Source organism: Macrotis lagotis, chromosome 8 (genome assembly GCF_037893015.1).
Source record: "Macrotis lagotis isolate mMagLag1 chromosome 8, bilby.v1.9.chrom.fasta, whole genome shotgun sequence".
In the NCBI taxonomy this organism is placed as follows: domain Eukaryota; kingdom Metazoa; phylum Chordata; class Mammalia; order Peramelemorphia; family Peramelidae; genus Macrotis; species Macrotis lagotis.
The window spans coordinates 13267905-13285840 of NC_133665.1; the positions used below are offsets into that span (position 1 = coordinate 13267905).

The 17936-nt window shown below is 39.5% G+C and overlaps 1 protein-coding gene across 2 annotated transcripts in view; it reads right to left on the reverse strand.

The window, feature by feature from the left end:
• Nucleotides 1-17899, reverse strand: part of TEKT5 (tektin 5) — a 59367-nt gene extending 41468 nt beyond the window's left edge. For both annotated transcript variants that reach the window (XM_074195927.1, XM_074195926.1), the window contains exons 1-4: nucleotides 17289-17899; nucleotides 14023-14106; nucleotides 11182-11252; nucleotides 8030-8173 (exon numbers count right to left, since the gene is read on the reverse strand). In XM_074195927.1, the coding sequence (XP_074052028.1) occupies nucleotides 8030-8173; nucleotides 11182-11252; nucleotides 14023-14106; nucleotides 17289-17855 (866 nt within the window). In that variant the 5' untranslated portion in view covers nucleotides 17856-17899. The remainder of the gene's footprint in view (nucleotides 1-8029; nucleotides 8174-11181; nucleotides 11253-14022; nucleotides 14107-17288) is intronic.
• Between the last annotated feature and the right edge of the window lie 37 nt (nucleotides 17900-17936).

Genomic DNA, 17936 nt, shown 5'->3' on the forward strand with positions numbered 1-17936 from the left:
ATAGGTTACAGGTAGAGAAACTGAGATTCTGAGAGATTAGATGACCTTCCCAAATACTTAGATGTTAAGTAGGTGAAATACAAGTGAGCCAATAGAAGGACTTATTGGCAAAGAGGATAGTCAATAGTTGAAATGGTACCCACAAGAAGCAGTGGAACTTCCTTCTCTGGCAGTTTTCAGAAAAAGGGACAGACCCACATATGATTTAGGTGCCTAGAGTTTGCTTAGATGTCCTCCCAAGTTCTCTTCCAGACTAAGGAGTCTTTAATTCATAAATAAAAGTTGATTTTCATTCTAAAGAGGAAGAGGAAAGGGGATTCAATTTCCTGAAACTCTATTGTAGGAGAAGGCTGACTTTTCTGGAGTTCCTAGAGCTTATTTATGTTTCTCAGCAAGTAGAAATTAAAATATACACAGGACTGTATTGTTAAGCTCATTCAGTAGTCATTATAAAGTAGCAGTACACTATATCATTGACCTACGAAAGACTTATAGGTCACTCAATCAAGGACTTGGAAGAGATCTTAGAGATACTTTAGCCCCACCATCATATTTTATTGATGAAGAAAAACTGAAGCCCACAGAGATAAGGTCATTTCTTCTGGGCCACAATGCTATACAGTGGCACTTATGCCACTGGGAGAAGACTGAAGGTCTAAGAAAAAAGTTTATAGGGTGGATTTTTTTTTAATCTGTCTTCAAGGCTGATGAACAGACTAAGAAATTTGTGCCTGCACTGGAGCCATTTGTGATGTCAATGAACAGTAGTGTTATTGCAACTGATTCCTAATTGGCCTCCCTTCCTCCACAGAGCTTCCAAAATAACCAAAAAACAAACAGACAAACAAAAACATGTCTGACTTTGTTCCTATTCTACCTAAGAATCTTCTATGATTTGGTGGTATTTCTAAGATAAAACAGAAACCCCTCAATTTGCTATTTAAAACCTTTCGTATTCTGGCCCTAGTCCTACTTCATCAGATTGATATCACTTCTCTCCTCATCACACACTCTAAGCTCTCTCTACTATTTCCTAAACCCAGCATTCCATTCCCAGATTTCCATGTCTTTTGCTTTTCTATATTCCTGGAATGTGCTCTCTCTCTTTACTACTACTTAGTTGTTTAGTCATTTTTTCAGTCATTTCTAACTCCTATTGATCCCATTCAAGTTTTCCTGGCAAAGATACTAGAGCTGTTTGACTTTTCTTCTCCAGGTCATTTTACCTTTGAAGAACCAGAGGAAAATAGGTTTAAGTGACTTGTCCAGAGTCACGAAGCTAGTAAGAGTCTGAGGCTCTTTGAACTCAAGAAGTCACCTTGACTCTAGGCCCTGCACTTTATCCATTTCGACACCTAGCAACTCCTAGAGTCCTTCTTTCATAATTTTTCCACCTCCTACAAGAAGCTTTTTCTTGGTCTCAATCCACATCCAATCAACAATCAATCAACAAGTCTTATTAATCTTAAATGAAAAGCACTTACAAATGCAAAAGACAGAGTTCTTACCCTTAGGGAGTTTTCTACTTATTGTTAAGGTTCTCACCTCCCTCAGATTAGATTGTTTACTTCTCTGTGCACCTGCCTATTCCCTATCAACACCTCTGTTCCCCCATCGCTCCCACTCTCATGTCCCTCACACTCCATTTTCACCTGCCTACAAGTTCCTAAAGTACATTTTCCCCTTTTAACTCTATCAAGAACTCAGCATAATGTTTTACACACAGAAAAACATTAATAGAAGTTTGAATTGAATTGCCATGAGTGGTCCCAAATCAGCTGGCCATCTCTTGAGTAAACAACCTTCAGTTATTTCATTTTGCCAATAGGTTTCCAAAAACTGGAGGCAATGTGTATGACTCAGTATTGTAGAAAATAAGGTCTAATGTGGAAACAACACTCAACTGGGAACTTAGGAAATATCGTTTGAAGTCCTGGCACCAAAAGTTATTAGCTATATAACATTCGATTTGTTGTTTGCCCGTTGTTCTTAATGAGGACTATGACAATCAGGAATGTGATGCTGTGGCACGTAAGTGCCATGGATTTAAATTAGGGACTTCTGAATTACCTCTCTAAGTTATAGGTTTCTCATCTCATCTAAAACCAAGATAATAATATTCGATCCACTTTTCACATCCAGTTGTTGTAAGGAAAATATTTTGCAAACCACAAAGTTCTAATATAAAAAGGTCTATTATTGTTGTGAATGAAGAACTCAAAATGAATTTTTTTTGCATGCAGGGCCCCAGGAGTTTGATCTGCTTCCTGGGGTATGTATCGCTAAAGATGGAAAAGAAGATGGCAAGCAAAGACCATGAAAATAAACTATAACAATGGTAATGTGGTTAAGAGAGAATACAGAGAAAATGTAATTCACTGCAATGCAATTCGGATAACCTTCATTTTTAAAAGCCTATATAGGTGGAGAAAACCCAATATACAAAAATCTGAACTTTTCAGACAAAACAGGTAAATGTGAGTAGTATGGCAGGATAGAGAGGCAGTTGAACATAGTGAATGAAATGCTGGATTTTGAGTAAAAGATCATGGTTCAAAAACCTTTCTGTTACTCACAGGCAAGTGACAACCATCTTCAGATTCAGATTTCCTCATTCATAAAATTGAGAAAATAGGATATACTTAGCAACATTGTTGGGAAGATCAAATGAATCAATGTATGTAAAGGACTGTAAATCTATATAGATATTAACTGTCATTATTATTTAATCTCTCTCAGTCTTAGTATCCTCATAGAATATAAACAACTACCTAGCTGTGTGGCCTTGGGCAAGCCACTTAACCCCATTTGCCTTGCAAAATCCTAAAAAAAAAAAAAAAGAATATAAGCAACTGAGGATAATTTTTTTCATTAAAAAGAAACACGTTTTAGTACTGTTATCCCTTTCACATCTCAGAGATTAAGGGCAAGCCAGCACTAAGTGCACCCTTCCTCCACCTCCACCCCCACCCCCACTATTCCTCTACCCCCCCTCCCAGGGATCTGGAAAATCCTGAGCAAAATTTTTGGACCCTCCCTTCAATTTGAATTTTTTTCTTTTTTCTCTTTTTCTTTTATAGAGTATTTATAGTACCTTATTGTAAAATTTGGGTTGAAATCATATGATACTATGCATGTATTTATGCATTTCTGAGTTTTAAACTTTTTTCTGTGTCATCTGTTGAACTTCTTATGTCAGCTGTGTCCTTCTGCACAACTCTAACATTCTCACTTAATTTCTTATGCTGACCTGAAATATAGCAAAATCTCAATGGGGAAACTAGCAATGTGGAAGGGGTAACTATATAATGTTTGCACTATAGTATGACATAGAGTTTGGCACTTCATTCACACTCTATAAATATTTATTGATTGATTTTAAAGTAATTTTTTTTCTTCATGAGGTTGTTGTAGGACTCAGATTTAAAATATCTTTGCAAATGCTAAATCTGCATATAAATATCAATCACTATTGTCATAGACCAAAAAAAGTGCCTTTTGAGGACTTCTAGTCCTCACTCATTTTATAAGTGTGAGAATTTACAGCAAAGAAGTGATTTGTTCAAGGTGACACACATAGTAAGTTGCAGATTTGGAATTTGAACCCAGATTCTATGATGCTAAATCCAGTCACTATAGTTATTGACATCAAAATTGATATCTTCATCTATTTTTTTTAATTCTCAGGGCAAGCTCATCCTGTGCATTTGAAATAGGATTACTGAAATTGAATTTAACATATCATCTTTCCAGAACACATCTCTTCTGTCCTTCAGTGAAGTCATGTTTTAATATCTAATTGTAGAGAGGAAGTAAGCCTGGATTTTTAAAAAGACTAAGCCCATGGAATTCACACTCTGATAAGGCTAGTGGAAAGACTGTAGGATCCAAGGAATTTTTGGCCTTGGTTAGCAAAGTGATGAATTTTTCAGCCACAACATTTTTAGTTGGAAGCCTCCCTGAATTATAGAGGTGTTTTGTTCTGCAAAGAAGAAGAAGTAGGGACACCAATGAAACTACCACTTTTTTTTAGGTTTTTGCAAGGCAAGTGGGGTTAAGTGGCTTGCCCAAGGCCACCAGCTAGGTAATTATTAAGTGTCTGAGACCAGATTTGAACCCAAGTACTCCTAACTCCAAGGCTGGTGCTTTATCCACTGCGCCACCTAGCCGCCCTGAAACTACCACTTCTTAAAACGTAGATTCTGTTCATGTGAAAAAAAAAGATAAAGAAATAACAGTAGGTTCAGGCACTTTCTTCCAACTATGGTTTTTTTTCCACCAGTTATATTCCCCTTCTATGTTTGCTCCTACCTTGCTTGGTGGGGGGTGGGGTGGTGGGGGGTGGAGTGGGGGAAGGGGAAGGGGGAAGGAAGGGGGAGGTGTTTGTCAATAATGGGTTAAAGGGGTAGAGAATTTGTAAAAGTGGCTGTGGGGAAACAACTGCAAAGATATCCTTGATCTTGGGAGAACTCAGTAAAGTGAAGAGAGTATATTTTACTAAGAGATCATGAAATCTCCAAGGTCCCTGAGAGATAGATTAGTCTTTGCCATAAATCCTCAAATGACATTCTAGTACAGGCTTTTTACTATATTATTCAGAAACTCACAATGGCAGTGTGCATAAAGGTGACCCTATCCCACTGGCCACTTCTCAGTAATTAGAATGATAGAATTTTAGATTTACAATGGTACCCAGAGAACATCTATCCGAAGTATTTACTTTCACAAGTGAGGAATAAGGTAAGTTCAGAAAAGTTAGGTGATTTGTCTCACATCACAGCTCTAACAGGTAGCAGGGTCTGTTAGAGGCTAGAATCATAGATTTCTAGCAGGAAGCTATTCCATCACCACCACCACCATTTTTACAAAGAAGGAAGTCAAAGGCCTATGGAGGATAACTGATATGTCTAAGACAAATCAGGGTGACTTAGAATCAAAGGTCTTAAAGTCAACTGACCCAACGTCTTTGGGTCTCAGTTTGTTTGTCTGCAAAATGAAGACATTGGACTAAATATAAATATCTCATAAGGTCTTTAAGGGCAGGGTCTTTGGTGGGGGTCTTTCCTAGTATTCCTAGTGATTAATAAATGCTTGTTGATTTGACTAAATGGCCTCTGAGATCCTTTCCAGCTTTACAAATTTCTAATGTATGTCCTGGATAGCAAACTAAGTTTAGACCACAGATCCCATGACCAGCACTGTTTTCCCCCTACAATCTCTTCCACTAGACAAAGTCTCCCCAGCACTCCTTTCATTATGCTAGCAAAGTTGGTTTAGGGCATGTTCTCACCCACCATTCTTGGGTGAGTGTATTTTTTGGCTGGAGTGGTTGACTTAACCACTGTTTATAACATGCCATATGGATTTATGGATTTCAAACTTGTCTTGGAGCTGATTTTCTTCCACCAAACTGGTGGGGGGAGGGGGGGAGTGAACAACTAAGACCAAATAAAAGGTACCTTCTGCAGTATGGGCTCCCTAAGGAGGGCTGGCCTTTTCCCTAAGTCCCTTGCCCTGGGACCTGGGACTGCGGGAGAATCTTCCTCTGCAGAGCTAGGGGAAGTCACTGTATCCTTTCCGCAGATGTGGTGCCACGGTTACCTCCAAAACTCCCAACTCATGGCAGCCCGCCTTTAGGGGCAGGCCCTGGGAATCCCCAGGTGCGAGCTGAGGCCTGGCAGAGACTCTAGGCGAAAGGCGTGCCCTGTCCTGTCTCTGCCCGTCCCGGCCCACCCGGCCTGTGGAGCCCTGCAGCCTGGAGCACCCTCGCCACGCTCTCCCTGGTCCGGCAGGGAAGGAGCACAGCAGGCTGCACTTTTCGTTCTCCAGCTCTGCTGCTGAACCTGAAACTCCCGGGTCTATTTGCTGAGAGTTTCACCTCTGGCTCCTCACCTCTTCTCTCTGTTCAATCCTGTCTTTGCTTCCTTTCCCCTAGACTATGGTCCCCAACACTCTCTTGGGGAGACAGTAGAAGCCCTAAGGACATAAAAACAGTGGTAGACAGGATCTGAGATGGGGGGGGTGGCTAGGATGTGTCTTGGGAAGGTTGCTCATCCCAAAACCCACCACCCACTTCCAGTCCCTCAGGGGTGTGATACTGCCTCGGGGCTGGGTGGAGGCAGAGGGATTCCCATAGGGTCGCCCAGCAAGCCTGCACAGCATCGTGGAATTTGGGGCGCCCTTGGGACGCCTCCTCCCAGTCTCCAAAGCAGACATTAGGCTGCTTAATGACAACTGCGGGCCATAAACACGAGCCCTGGCCCCCAGAATGCCGACGTCAGCACTTCGCGCTACCCATTCCTTCTCTGACCCATCACCCACAACTCTGCTTCCACTGGAGCCAGCTGGCAACTTCTACCCAGTTTGCCAGAGCCAATGGCAAACAGTGCCCTCTGTAGCCCAAGTGAATTTCTGAAGCTTGATTTTTAAAATCCAGGCCTTGATTTCTCAGGGCTGACTTTAAACTTAAATCCTCAGTGTCCGTTTTCTTTCCTTGAGAGGTCCAGATATTAGTGATTCTCATTCATATAGAATTTGACCACTCACAGAGCATTTTACATACAATCTCTCATAGGAACTCCTTAAGTCTCATATCTAGAACTATTAAACCCTTATTTTACAGATAAAGTATTAATAGTATGAAGTATTGTTTTTCATTTTATATGTTGAGATTCAGAGAGGTTGTGACTTATTCAAGGTCACACATCTAGCAGTAGTTGAGCTTCTGACCAAACCAAATATTCCAACTTCAAATCCAGTGGGGTTTTCATTATTGCCACTATTTTCCCCCTTTCCCCTTCTTTTTTGGAATTTTCTTTTATAGAAACAAACAAGAAAACAAAAAGAACCTTGGTTAGCAGTTTTTAGTTTGTGTGTGTGTGTGTGTGTGTGTGTGTGTGTGTGTGCCTGAGGTTACACAGGTAGTAACCGGCACAAATATACTTTGAATCTACATCTTTGAGAAGCTGATTTCCCAAAATCCTTAGGGAAAGTTTTTGAAGGAAAGTTTAGATTCCATGACACCATTCAGAAGCTAAACAACAACAAAACAAAACAACACAAAAAAACAAAAAGGAGGGCCAGTGGAAAACCATGCACTTTAAGTGTTAAAGGTTTGTGGACAATGAACTAGGGTGGTGTCTGCAGGTTTACCTGCTCTGAAGATATTAGGGCAGTGGACCAGGCTCTGAGATTAGAATGACCTACAGTCAGTAAGATGAGCCAAGAGCAATAAAGGGTATGTGTACCTCCCCTAACTGAAAAAGAAGACAATGGAGAATTCTCTGAACCCTTGACCACTGTGCTCAGTTAACCAGTCATCTTACAGATGATTCTGGCCTGCTCCACAACAATTCGGGGCAACATTTATTAAGTGCCTATTATACACAAGGTTCCATTCTGGGCACTTGGAATACAAACAGCACAAGTGAAATAGCTCCTGCTCTCACAACTTACATTCTACCTCCATCCTTCCCACAAAGGGGAAATATGGAAATATGGAAAGATTCATATGCTCAACCAGGACCTTACTGGAGCAGATGGTCTGTGGAAAATAGGATATTTTAAGTGCAAGATGAAGGTTGGGAAAGGGAGACATTGGAACCTTCCCATTGCCAATGTCATTACAGGCATCCTTATCCTTCTGATCCCATTGCCATATGTCCCCCAAAGCAAATACTTTTCTAAGGATTCCATCATTGTGAAATATAACCAAAAGTTTGTTTTATGAAAAGACTAATGAAATTGATAAATCCTTAGCTAATCTTAAACAAAAGGAAAGCAGAAAATTCAATAAATAACATAAAAAATGAGAAAAGCAAATTGTAAAACCAGAATAAAAAATAATCAGAATATATTATGCAAATTTATATCCTAACAAAACTGAGAATACAAAAAAAAATAGAAACAAAAAAAAAATAGAAGAATACCTTCAAATATATATAGTACCCAAATTATCAAAAGACCAGATAGAGATCTTAAATGACAGAATCTCCTATGCCCAGTCAGGTAAGAGATAGTTCACACTTACGTGCCATTTAATTTCTCCACTCCATGGAAGAAGTTGATGGAGTCTGATGTGCTTCTTAAGTTGAAGCACTTCTCATCAATAAACTGTGCAGAATTTTTATCAGCTAAGTCTCTCTCCAGTGCATGTTGGGCATCTCGGTTATCCCTATGGGGGAAAAAAAGTCATCTCACAAGGGCCTTCTCACAGCCAGCCCTAAGCAAAAGGATAAAGTCTCTGGTTTGTCTTCCATCTCCCCACTAGCCTCCCTTCTCCATTGTAACATCTCCCTATCAATCACCATGTACATTATTTCATCTCTTTTACTGTTAGTCATAGCTTAGAAAAAGGTTTATACTTATTCTGGCTAAGGTGTAAATGATGAGAATTTAAAGTGTTTACTCCTCCAAGTGATATTTCCATTTCCATAGGAGACATCCATCAAATAAAAAAAAACATTTCTAATGGCAGAATTTTAATTATTAGGGTCAAGCTAAAAAGAATGGTGAATGGGGAAGACCTTGAGTGCCCCTAATATCATAACCTCCATTAAAGTCATTCCTGAAAGAATCCTTTTACCCAATTTATCCCTGAAACTACAGAGGTAATGGGGTCTTCATCATTATAATCTTAATTCTTCAATAATACTCTTGATGTTACCCAATCTATTTGAGAGAAAAGAGAAAAGGGAAGTTCATCTAGACACTTGCAACACTATTATTAACCAGTCTTCTTTACTTTGCTCAAGGGGAGATGGAGAATGACCTTAACTTCCCACTCTCAGTTCCAGACTAATGGCCAGTTGGGAACCAAGAAACATTTTCTGGGGTCCTGCTGACCAGGGGAAACCCAAATTTAACTATCCTACAATCCTACAAACTTAACTTTCTGCTTCACTGGAAGAAGTGAGGGAATGTCAAACTCTGATAGGGACACTTCCCCATCCAGATGGGAGGCCCCAGGATTTGCCAAAAATTCTTCCAAAGTTCCCACTCTCTTCCATATGCAAATGGATAGAATGCATTGGCAAAAAGTGCTTCCCACTCTGATGATGAGGAAAGAGTGCATTCTGTTTCCTTAATTGGGCTCTGGCTCTACACTAATTAAGTTACCCCAAGATAGCATAATGTTCTCTGAAGCAAGAGATAATCACTTGACAATGATAACATTCTTCTGACACATGGGCTTTCACCTGAGAATTTAAACTGTTTTTGTTGAGGGGAAATCTACCTCAGATTTTTAATGGAGGGGAATATCTTCCTCCCACTCCCATTCCCCAAGAAATTGTCTTTCTGATATTTGTATCATATATTTATAACCAGAAGTTTCTAACTATGTGATCTACAACCAAAAAGAACTTTAAATAACCTCATCCAATCCATTTGTTTTCAGTTGAAGAAAGTAAGCCTCAGGGAGATTAAATAACTGGTCCAGGATCATAGAAACTTTAAATAATAGAAAAATTTTAAACCCAGGTCCATTTACTCCAAAATCTGGTGCCCTTTCCACTCTTCCATTCCTACTCTTTTGAAAGGCTCTCATCTTTTCCCCTGACCTCCAGAAGCCCATTACACAAACTGGTCAGTTCCCTAGTTCCAAGTTGGAATAATTGAATTAAACCTTGCCAGAACTGCCTGGTCCTTTCATGGCTACCCTCTCCCCCTGCTGGCTGTCTCCAAGTTGCAGCAGATGAATTCATGTGCAAAAATCACAAAAAAGAAGAAATGAGATCAGAAGTATGGCAATTTGGGTGATCTCAGTCTTATGTTTTTGAGGGACTCACACTCATGGAGATTAGTAGGCAAAGTGGAAAAAGATTGACACTACCAGCTGATGCTAAGAGAACATTTTCCCTAAGATTTATAAATGAGGCATAATGTAGTAGTAAGATTACTTCCACAAGCCAGAGCCATAATCTACAATTTTTGTACCTAGAGCAAGTGAGATAAAGAGTGTGTTAAATGTGTGGATGGGAGAGGGATTCAGATGGAGGTTGGAGGATAACTCCTAACCACTGCTGATATGTGGGCTGTTACTAAGCCTGGGACAATTTGGGGAGCAGCCTTTAGGGAGAGGAAGCAACTAAAGCTTCCTATTTTTTTTTTCAAATTAGTCTTGCTTTCTAGGAGTTAAGTTCAATTGTTCCTACATCTGTTGAAATAAAGCAAAGTAGTCTCTAAAGTTTGGCATCCCAAGCCCTAACCATCTGTTCCCTCTGACTTAAACCACACACAAAGAAATATCTTTATAGTATAGCATATTAGTCTACCTGCTCCACCAAGAGCTAGGCAAAGTGAACATCACTATCCTTCCTACATTTTACCCTAGACTGGATGCAGCAGCTTTGTGACTTTATTTCTTCTTTGGAATTCCTTGTCATAGTCATTCTAATCTGCTTTGACCCAAATTCAAATAAGGAAGTAAGAAAGAAGTGGTAGAGGAAACATAGTACAACTGGCCCTCAATCTAACCCTGTTTTCCAAGCATGACATGGGCGTTGGCACTAGAACACAAGTTTGTAATGTTTGTTCTACCTGCCCATCACTGTTATACCCCAAATATACAAAAAGAGTGTGTAGCTGTAGTGGAATTTCTAAGTACAGAAATTGCTGGCCCTATAATAAGTAACTATTTTTCCTAAATTAATTAAATGTCATACTGCTCACCATGAAGAATGGGACATGGTTACTTCACCAAGTAGAAGTCATGGGACTGCAGCACCTGTAGCATCAGGGACCTGTAAAGCTTGATTCTCACTTTAATTATGTCATGAGTAGTTTCCTAACTTGTCACAATGCTGGTTACATAATCATCTGAGCATCAAAGAACAAAAAGGTGATTCCTTTCTCAGACTCCTGATTCCAGACCTCTACTGACAACCCCTTGGCACCATTCCAGTCAATCCTCCCATAACCATAGGTCCTGTTTCATAATACTCCATTCTGCCATGTCTGCAGTTATAATTCTTATATACTGTTCATAGAGTAAGAGATCACTGCAGACTATCCTCCATCCTTTCATCTTTTTTAAAAAATAATAATTAGATAATCATCATCATAATAAATTAAAGAGGGTGGAGAAAGATATGGTGTCATCCTTGCAAGTTTTGTCCAACCTCAAGAAATTATATTAAGCAGAAAAGGAAAGCAGGAAAAGAAAAAAAGGCAAATACTCACCGCAGCTGAATACCACATCTCTCTGCTAGTTTTTTCATTTGATTTTGACTACATTTTAGCAAATCAATCTCCTGCAATGCAAAATGTCTGCCAGTCAGAAAGGGTAGCACTTCTCATAAACTGACTATCTTTTTGCCTGGTCTAGTCTCAGCACCCCACTCATTGAGCTGCTTGGAGGTGGAACTCGAGAGAGAGAACAAAGAACATTGGCATCCAAAATACACTTTTCTTTCTTTTAGTGGGGTAGTAATTGAAAACTTATTAACAAGAAAGTAACAGGTGATGTGCATCCAATGAATTAATGGAAATTCACTTGATCTACTCTCTTTTTGAACAGTAGAAAAATGCACTAACCATAAGCCAAAAGAAATTCCTGCAAAAGACCTGAAAAATAGAACTATCAAAAAATTGAAGTGATGGGAGGAAACTCTCTTTTGTTGGTTTTCCACTTTAGTATATTTCTGGATTTGTATGTTTTTCTGAATTTTAATAGCATGATTTATTTGGAGACATAAACCTCATGGAAATCTACCACCAATCATGGCACAACACAGAGCAAAATGATCCCTTCTATTTATGTAACACTTTTTATGAAGAAAATCCTTTACATGAACTCATTTGTTCCTATGATCACCCTATGAGATGGGCAGAGAAGGAATCACTATTTTACAGAAGAGAAACCTGAGGTCCAGATTAGTGACTTGTCCATTGTTACTGAGCAAGACAATAGCAGAACAGGGACTAACACCCAGTCTCCATACTCCCAGTCTGATGCTCTCCTGCAAAATGCTCTCTATTCTCTGATAGGAACCTAGTATAGTCAAAGGAATTCTGGATGCAAGTCAAGAGCCATGAACTCTGATGCTTATTAGCTGTTCATTGTTCCCTGGGCAAGTCTCTCAGTATTGACCACAATAACAACATACATGTAAACATGAGTAGCTGGGTGGCACAATGGATAAAGCACTAGACTTGAAGTTAGAAACACCTGAGTTCAAATCTGGTCTAAGATATTAACTAGCTGTGTGACCTGAGAAAATCACTTAACACTGTTTGTAAAATGAGCTGGAGACTAAGGAAATGACAAACCACTCCAGTATCTTTGCCATGAAAACCTCAAATGGGATTATGAAGAATCAGACACAATTGAACAAACAACAGTTATTCAGCACTTAAAAGTCTTGAAAAGCATTTTGCCTACTGATTATCATATCACTTGATTTTTTTCCACCAACCCTAAGAAGCAAGTGCAATTATTATCCTCATTTTTATTTTTTTATTTTTTTGGTTTTTTGTTTTTTGTTTTGCAAGGCAGTGGGGTTAAGTGGCTTGCTCAAGGCCACACAGCTAGGTATTATTAAGTGTCTGAGGCTGGATTTGAACTCAGGTATTCCTGACTCCAGGGCCGGTGCTCTATCCATTGTGCCACCTAGTTGCCCCCTCATTTTTATTTTTCAATTTACTATTTTATTTTTCCCAATTACATGTAAAACAAATGCTCTTTTTTAAAGATGAAGAAACTGAGACAGAGAGGTTAAGAACTCTTCCAAGGTCACCTGGCTAGTAAGCACCTAGGTTGGTCTTCTTTATACTTTCTTTACCTTGGTTTACTCATCCGTAAAATTAAGTCAATAGTGTATTATTATCCCACAAACTTTCTCTGAGAAGAGCACCTTGTGGATCTTAAAAGCATTGTAAAAATGTGTATTATGACTATTTTTTTTCTTTTTTGTGTTTTTTTCTCCTGCCCATCCATGATTTATAATGTACATTTCCCCTCCTTTTTCTCTACCTCTCCCACATGTTTCAGGCATTGAGGTTGTGCAACTCTAAAGAGGTTGTGAAATTCTTCATTATAGTATTCTATGAATATGGATGCAAGACCAGAAAGAAAATTAGATCGAGTCTAAAAGAAATAAGAAATCAGGGCAATTGAGAATTTCAGTAAAGACTTAAAACAAGTCACTCACCTGTGTATGTTCCTTTCTAATGCTAGAACTATTCCTGCCATCTCTTACATCTTTCCTTAAGTGACATAGTTATTTTTGTCTTTTGGTAGCCTGATGGACTTCTTCAAATCTTGTCTTAAATTTTGCTTATATGACAAATCTTTGCCCATCTTTCTTTCCCAAAGATGATAGAACTCATCAGATAAGGATTTAGAGCTAAAAAGAACTTACAGGTCATCCAAACATAGGATCAGACATAGAAGGGACCTGAGAGGCCTTCTTGTCAAAAGCCTTCCTTTTGTGGATGGAGAAGTGCCTTGAACAATACTACAAAGGTAATAAGGGTAACAAATGGCCTTTGAACCCAGGACCTCTTAATCCTGGGCTAGCACTCTTATTATACCCAATGCCTTTGATTCATAGGTAAGGAAATGGAAGTTAGTCCTTTGACTCCCTGTCCAGTAATCTTTTCACCCAAATGTAGCACTGATGAGAAAAAATGAGATCTAGAGAGTCAAAGGTATTTTCTGCAAGTCAGACAGCTATTTGATTGTACCCTGAGATCTCAAAGCCAGATGAACTGGTTAGCAATCTTAAGAGCTTTGCTTTGTTTTATTTTACCATATCAAACAATCACAGATCTGTAGTCTGAGTGATGTTTTATGCCTTTACAAAGTTAGGCAAATCCTGGGGAGTAATGCAATGCAATTCCTGGACAATTGCTCCAAATTTTTTTTCCAACTGATTTATTCTGCTTTCTCCTATAACCTGTAAGTTGCCCTAACCAAGCAAGATAGCCTTATTCTAGGAAACTCAACCCCAAGTTCTCAAATTGCCTGTCACCCATACAAAATCTTGTAGGAAGGATGAATAGAAGGATGAGACTTCATACCTGGATAAGATTTTTTTCAACATTGTCATGGACTAAATCAACACCTATTCTCTTTTCACGATGGTACAAGCATTCGAGGGCCACCTGCAAAGAAGGGAAAGGGAGTGATAAGACTGTGTTCTCTCTCTTACTAAATTTGGATCATTGAACACAGGGGTAACTCACACATATACTTCTGCCCCATTTGTTCTTTTTTACTTATAAAGTTATATTTTAAATTTGGGATTTGTACCTTTGGTTTCACTGGGTTTTGTAGCTGTGCCTTTGGATCCACCCTCCAGGAGTTTACATTCCCCTCCCTCCTTCTCACTTTGAAACCATGGCCTTGTCACCCACTCTGATTCTTAAAAACATAAGCATGAATATGTCCTTGGGGGCATTTGAGGACCATCGCTTTTAGCCAGATCCTTTCCATCTTTCCAAGTTCAACTCACATTCCACCTCTTTCAGGAAATCTTTGTCACACAGATTTTTCCCTCTACTAACTTTTTCACTCAGTGTTTCCATTTCTACTTGACACTCATCAAATATGAACAATAGCCCTTATGTTATTAACTTTCACTTACTGAGTCAATTAGATGTCTCAGTGGATAGAGCACTGGCCCTGGAGTAAGGAAGACGAGTTCAAATCCAGCCCCAGACACTTAATACTTAGCTGTGTGACCTCAGATGAGTCACTTAACTCCAATGTCTTGCAACCCCCCCAAAAACTTTAATTTATTGTGTATTTCTTATTCCCAATGAGCTTGCAAATTATTTGAGGTCAGGGACTGTATCTTATACTTGTTTGTATCCCTCATAGGATCCAGCACATTATGGTCTCCCATAATCCCAATACAAGCACATTCAGTAGAATAAGGAAGGACTGAGAAAAGTATTGTCATGGTTCCAAATCTCTTTGGCATTTTGACATTGTCCAATTGTCCAGCTCTTTGGAACACTCTGTATTCAATAATACCTCAGATAGTTTACAAAAGAGTCCAATCCACAAAAACTTCCCAGAAACCCAAACACAACTCTGGGGGAGCATGATTACAGGCCATGGGAAAAGCCACTGAGCAAAACAGGCTTCCATGGACATAGTCTTACCATGATGAGGCATTTGATAGGTACTTACTATGGGCTGAGGATACAAAAACAAGAATCAAATCCTTACTTTTGAGGGGTATTGGGGGAAGCACAGTGTACATTCAGGATTCTTTCCACTGTATCATGCTGCCACTCCATTATATTTTATCTTTGTACATGTTTTGTCCTTCCAATAGAACATAAGCTCATTGAGGGGAGGGACTACCTCATTTTTATCTGTAACCCCAAAACCAAGCACATGATGAGTTAAATTCACATTCCTACAGCAGCTGTGTTATGAAGAAGTTGGAGTGGAAAACCATGAAATGCAATAACTGAAAGGAAAATCAGAGTTCAATCAATAAGCATGCTAACAATTTGCTTTTTTAAAAATCTATTTTTGATAGCTGTATTTCAATAGAATTGGTTTCCTTTACAATGTTTTAAATTTTATTTTATGCAATTGCAAACTTTATTTTGAGAAAAGGTCCATAGATTTCGCCAGACTACCAAAGAATTCCATGACATACCAAAAGGTTAAGAACGCTTGCTCTAGTCTAATCCTAAACAAGGAATAAAATACTCCTTTTAACATCTCCAATGAGTGGTGTGATTATCGTGTGTGTGTGTGTGTGTGTGTGTGTGTGTGTGTTGGAATGCAGAGAAGGAGACTGGGAGTGGCTGTGGACCTTGCCCTTTAAGGGTATCAGATTATGATCTGATGCATTGGTGTTTTCCTGATAAACCTACAGAAAAACATAGTTTTAGAACATCTCAGAGATGGGTTAAGATAACTGTGGACTATAAGGAAAGTGTGAAAATTGTGCCCCCATGTGTGACTAAGACTTGAGTCTTGTAACATGTGAAAATTTCTCACAAAATGCACACTTTAAAGCTATGTCTCACTTAAGAATGTGTTCATTTATTTAAAATAACTTTTAAAAAGTATTCCTTATTGCTCCATCCCCAACCTTCTGCATGTCATACCATAGGCAGCAATGTTTCCCTTAATCTCAGCCTCCTACCATAGGCTTCTCAAAGGAGGAGATGGTCAAAAACAGTATAAAAAGGTCCTTCGAGACTCTTCCCAGGAAATCTTCACAAGACTATGACTGGAATTAAGGTTACACAGTCCTCTCAGCAATGTTTGCTTGGACAGAATGAGCTCCACAGAAGAGGCAGACAAGGGAAGGTTCTTTAATGAGATGAAGAAGGTTTTTATTAAGCCTTGGAAGGTCTGACAGGACTCAGCCTTTGGAAAGTAGGTTTAAATGGAAGCCTGCCAACCACCCATTGAAAGGAGATCTGGCTTTGAAGTTACCAAATGAAAGAACTGTTTCTGAAAACAATTAGCCACCAAGGTACACTCAGCAAACTGTTGACATATTCCTCCATGGAAGTTTTAGTCAGAAGTCATTTAAACCTCAGGGAAACTTAAATTATGGTCACATATCTCTCTAACACCAGAAGAATAATTAGGATTTTTTTTAAGTAACAGAAGTCTAAAAAGGGAATGGGACATATTAGAAGAGTTTCTGGAGGGGCAGGAGAAAATAACAGTTTTGAAAGAATAACTGCTGGTTGTCTCACTTAACTGTGATGTCATAAAGACTCAAAGAAGATAGATTTCAGTTATATAACTACACCATTCAGGGGAAGGCATTGAAATGAGAAGAGAATAAGGGAAGATAGTACAAAGGATTGTAGGGAAGAGTCTGGCTCAGATCCACATTTATACCATTCAACCCAAACTTTGATCCTATTAACCACTCAGACACACTTCTCAAATTTCAGACTTCACACATGGATTTAAATAACCAGCTTATGTAAATGCTCTTTTGACATGTTCAATTCAGTTTGGAAGAAGTGAGAATGTCAATGAACAAACACTGGCTTAACGGTTTCAGGAAACTAGACAGAATGTAAACTCCTCGAGGGTAGGCTCCCTTCTATTTTTGTCTAGGGTCTGACAGGTAGTAGCCACTCAATAAACGTTTCCTAATTTGAAAGAAATTGTAATATGAAAAAGTCAGCCTAGAGTACTGATTATTTCATAGCATTCTTTCATCTTTTCAAAGCTTTCCTCTCTCATACCAAGACAGGGGCTGAGTTGACTGAGAAAGCTACCAGCTGTCACTGGACATAAAGGAAAAATATCTTTTATGTATGTTTGGTATAGTATATTTCCATGTACTCACCTGCAGTGGACCTTCTAGCTCATCACTTGCACACTCCATTCGCTTCTTGGCATTGTCCAGTGCATGGTTCTCAGTCAATAACCTGTCTAGTTCATAGGTCAACTCTGATTTCCAGAAACCAATGTCAGATAGCCTCTGGCCCAGGTTTCGGGAAGTGCCCTCCTGCATCTGTCGGGTCAGCTGGTCTTTGTCCTGCATCAGCCTCATAGAGTCAGCTGTCATCCTGCTGGCCCACTGCCGGGAGGTTTCAGCCCCCCGTAACTGGGCTGAGGTCGCCTGGTCCCAGTCATGGCGGCTATACCGGGAGAACAGAGCAGTGCGCAGGGCAGGCAGGATAGTGGGAGGCCTCAAGGGGTTCTGGCCTATGGACCCATCATCTGGACAGCTCTGGTTGGAGGAGACTTTATAAAATAAACTAGGCCGCCATGAATTAAGGTATCGGTATCCTGGCAGATAATAAGGTTGGTAACTCTCCTGAGTGATAGTCGCAGGAGGCAACTCAGACAAAGCACAAGACTTTTTTGGGCCACAGTAACTGGCAGTCTGAGTTGTTCCAAGAAACTCCATCTTCTTCCATCAGCTCCACTCAACCAAACTCTGCAGAAGTAACAGGCATCTGGAATTATTGTGCTTGGTTCCGTAAGCTAA